This window comes from Egretta garzetta, unplaced genomic scaffold, assembly GCF_000687185.1.
Source record: "Egretta garzetta isolate BGI_Z169 unplaced genomic scaffold, ASM68718v1 scaffold932, whole genome shotgun sequence".
NCBI classification, from domain to species: Eukaryota; Metazoa; Chordata; class Aves; order Pelecaniformes; family Ardeidae; genus Egretta; species Egretta garzetta.
The window spans coordinates 11,370-15,520 of record NW_009258897.1 but is presented as its reverse complement, the minus strand read 5'-3'; the positions used below and the strand labels follow the sequence as shown (position 1 = coordinate 15,520).

General features: G+C 59.8%; 1 protein-coding gene across 1 annotated transcript in view; it reads left to right on the top strand.

Moving 5' to 3' along the window:
* MROH1 (maestro heat like repeat family member 1) overlaps positions 1-4,151 on the top strand; it is a 58,342-nt gene that overhangs the window by 51,641 nt on the left and 2,550 nt on the right. The window contains exon 30 of the mRNA XM_035889841.1: positions 1,375-1,527. Coding sequence (XP_035745734.1) covers positions 1,375-1,527 — 153 coding nt within the window. The remainder of the gene's footprint in view (positions 1-1,374; positions 1,528-4,151) is intronic.

Sequence of the window (4,151 nt, the reverse complement as noted above, 5' to 3'; positions counted from 1 at the left end):
AGGGGCTGCCCAGGGAAGGGGTCGAGTCCCCAGCCCTGGGGGGATTTAACAGCCGGGCAGCCGTGGCGCTTGGGGCCAGGGTTTGGGGGTGGGATGGCAGGGGTAGGGGAACGGTTGGGCTGGGGGATCCTAAAGGCCTCTTCCAACCCAAACGATTCTGTGAACTCCCCTGGCCTGGTCAGGGGATGCTCAGAGCATCTCGCTCCTGGTGGGAAGCTGCTGGTCCCTGCTTTGGGCATGAGGGCCCCAGCTAGGACATCTGTGCAGACACCTTGGGGGCGCAGAGGACACCAGCAGGGGCTCCTGCCTGGCTGTGCTGGGGCTCAGCGCATCCTTTCAGAGGTCCGACAGGCAACCTGGACCCTCCAGCCAGCAGCGCTCCCAGCACTGGCATCGAAAACTGTAGATAATGCAGACAGTTTCTGTTGGTGTCCTCCAAAAGCTAAGGTGGAGGTGGTCTAGCTTGGCCCTGCGGGACCTTCATGGGGCCCCAGCACACTGCAGGGTGGGGATGTTGGTATGTCGTGCTCCTCCATGGAAGCTGCAGCTGGAGGAAGCCCTTGAGGTCCTGCTGCTGGCTGTGCTCTCCTGCCGAGCATGGGGTGGTTGGCTGAGGAGCTGCAGCCACTGGGCTCCCCGCTGCCTCCCAGTATGGCAGCGGTGTTGGTAAAGCTGTTCAGTACAGCTTCACACCCAAAGGGGTCCAGATGTGGCGCTCAAACCACCGTGACCTGAATGACCTGGACAGCATCTGGGATCTGGTGGGGAGGGATGGGATAAGGGGTGACCACTCTGCTCTTGAGAGCTGCACGGGTGAACTCTTCCTCGACGGCTGTTCTCTATGCTAAGCGTCGCTCTGGAAGGACTTGGATGCGCAGGGAAGCTGGGAGTACCTTTTTGTCCAGGAAAAGCTGCCGTTCCTCAAATGTTCTCACTCCAGTGGACGTTCCCCCTGCTAATTAACTTGCTGGGCAGCTTCTTCCCCCGTCAAGCTGGGGAGCGCGATGAGACCTGGGGGAGCGTCCTCCCAAGGGCTGGGTGGTGGCCAGAGCAGAGTTAATGGCTTGGTTGTGCTCTCCCAACCCACCCTGAGAGAGCCCCAGGTTACCTGGCCATGCTGGCCAACGGGTGAGTGGCCTCTTGCCTCCTTCGGGGCTGTGGCCTGGCCCTTGCTCCCCTCCATTGCCACCAGTTTGGGCTCCTGGCTGATGCTCCTGCAGGGCGCCGAGCCGAGGAACGGCCGTCATGCTGCCAGCAGCTGGGGGAGCCGCGCAGGGGACCCTTCGCCTGGGCTCTGCCAGTGTCATCGAAGGCACCGCTCTCTTCAGAGAGTGACAAAAACCTGTTGCTTAACTCCCCTCGCCTTCTCCCTAGGTGATCGGGAAGCGCGTCCCTCCGGACCAGCTGATGAGCCTGCTGCTCGCCATGTTCGAGGGGCTGGCGGACCCCGATAAGAACTGTTCCCGAGCGGCCACTGTCATGATCAACTCCCTCCTCAAGGAGCGCGGAGGCGTCTTGCAGGAGAAGGTGAGCTGCTGCTGCTTGGCCTTGGCACTGCCTCCGTGGTCCAAATGTGGCCCCGGAGGGGCGGCTCCAGTCGGGTCTTGGCCTCCCTTTCCTCCCCCATGCCTGGCCAGTTTCCTCCTGCAGCACCAGCAGCTGGTTTGCTGGGGGTGATGGGCTTCTCTGGTACAGGGATGCTCCAGGAAGGGGCAAGCCCTTGGCAGGAGGGCGATGTCCAGCGCAGGGAGGGCTCCAGCGCTGGTGGGGGCGGGGGGGCATTTCACACAGAATTATAGAATGGCAAGGGTTGGAAGGGACCTCGGGAGCTCACCCAGTCCCACCCCCCTGCTCAAGCAGGCTCACCCAGAGCAGGGGGCACAGGACAGCATCCAGGCGGGGGGTGAAGATCTCCAGAGAAGGAGACTCCACAGCCCCCCTGGGCAGCCTGGGCCAGGGCTCGGCCACCCTCACAGTCAACAAGTTTTTCCTCCCGTTCAACTGGAACCTCTTCTGCTTCAGGTTGTGCCCATGGCCCCTTGTCCTGGCGCTGGGCACCACTGGGAAGAGTCTGGCTCCGTCCTTGTGACCCCCACCCTTGAGATATTTGCAGGTGTTGATGAGATCCCCTCTCAGCCTTCTCTTCTCCAGGCTGAACAAGCCCAGCTCCCTCAGCCTTTCCTCCTAGGGGAGATGCTCCAGTCATGGTACACCTATGTGGTACCTACACCTCCTTCCGCGAGGGGCTACTGAGCTTGTGTCTGGCTGGTACTACATCCCCAAAATATTGTGTTCTTGGCTTTAAAATATTGTGAGTTCTTGGCTTTCTGTTCTTATTTACCGCTCTCCCCAGCAGAGTCATGGTCATTTTGGCTTGACCGTCCCACACGGGAGGTTTTCCAAGTAGAAAACTGTCTTATGGTTGGATTTTACGCACGGAAAGCAAGCTTAGGCTAAAGCTTTCGAAAGGATTTTCATTTGTGTCTGTGGCAAAATGCCAAATGTCCCGGTTTCGTCGAGTCGTTCTCACGGCGGGCAGAACTGGAAGCGGTCTGCATCCCCATGGATCAGCCACTCCTCCCAGTTTGGTGCCAGCAGCGAACGGGCTGGGGGTACGCTCTGTCCCCTCGCCCAGGTCATGGATGAATCAGTTGAACAAGACTGGGCCGAGTACTGAGCCCTGGGGGAACTCCACTAGCCACCAGCCTCCAACTAGACACTCACCTCTGTCCAGAGGGGCTCTGTGCCAGCCGTTGCGTTTCTGGCCAGGGGAATGCTTGCCCCAGCGCTCTCGGGGCTGTCACCCCTGACCTTGCTCGTTTCCCGTGGACGCGTGCGCTCGCGCTCTCCTCCTCCGTCCTCACGGCTGGGGCAGGCTGCTGTGCGGTGGGAGGCGGCGGCTGCTGGAGAGGCCGGCTCCGGTCTGGCTCTCGCTTCGGGTTGAGGAGTTCAGAGAAGCTCACTTTACCAGAAGGGCTCAGGCTCCCTGCGAAACCTTTGCACGCTCTGGGGGAGCCCGGGGTTCCTGGCTGGGAAGCCAGTCGGAATGCTTGCAGGGCTTAGAGGTGCTGGACACAGAAGGCTTTTTTGTCTAATCCACTGCCTTTAGGGCTAAGCTCCCCCTTTCTCCTGCGGTAATTGGAAACACCGGGTCTCCTGCTACTCCTTGGGCTTTACTTTTGCACTAGAGCTTCTGCTAAAGTCCTGCTTGCTACCTATTAGCCTCCATCCTGCGTGGGATTGCTCCGGCTTACATGACTCACCTTTTGGTCAGACCCAGTCCAGCCCAGATCCTGAAACCTGAACTGATGCTAAGCCTCGGAGTCCGTGGGGCAGCCCCGAGCGCAGCTGGGGCCGGAGCGCTCGGCTGCTCTGCGCTTAATCTCCAGAATTTGCTGCCAGGCCTGGTCTGCGCGTGAACTTCCTATTTGTCTTAACGTGCGTTTTACGGCTTGCGGCGAGGGCCGAGGTGTCTCCCTGCGTTCGGCTCGAGTTCCTCTCAGGAACTTGCTTGCTGAGCTCCTCTCGCTGCACCCGTGTCGAGGCTGGGGCTTAGCGCGAGCTCCTTGCCAGAAGGCTGTGGCTGGAGGGGGGTTAAACCTGTCCTTGCTGGGTTCTCTTTCCCCCGGGGATACCCTGCAGCCTCCTCTGCCTCCTGGGTGGGGAAGGATCCTTGATTTCCAGAGAGGTCTGTGGTTCAGCATGCGCCTGGTGAGCAGGGAGACTTCCCTCAACCTGGAGCACTGGGTCCAGTTCTGGGCTCCCCAGTTCAAGAAGGATGAGGAACTCCTGGAGAGAGTCCAGAGGAGGGCAACAAGGATGGTGGGGGGACCGGAGCATCTCCCCTAGGAGGAAAGGCTGAGGGAGCTGGGCTTGTTCAGCCTGGAGAAGAGAAGGCTGAGAGGGGATCTCATCAACACCTACAAATATCTCAAGGGTGAGGGTCACAAGGATGGAGCCAGACTCTTTGCAGTGGTGCCCAGCGCCAGGACAAGGGGCCATGGGCACAAACTGAAACATAAGAGGTTTCAGTTGAATATGAGGAAGAACTTCTTGACTTTGAGGGTGATGGAGCACTGGAACAGGCTGCCCAGGGAGGCTGTGGAGTCTCCTTCTCTGGAGATATTCAAAGCCCGCCTGGATGAAGTCCT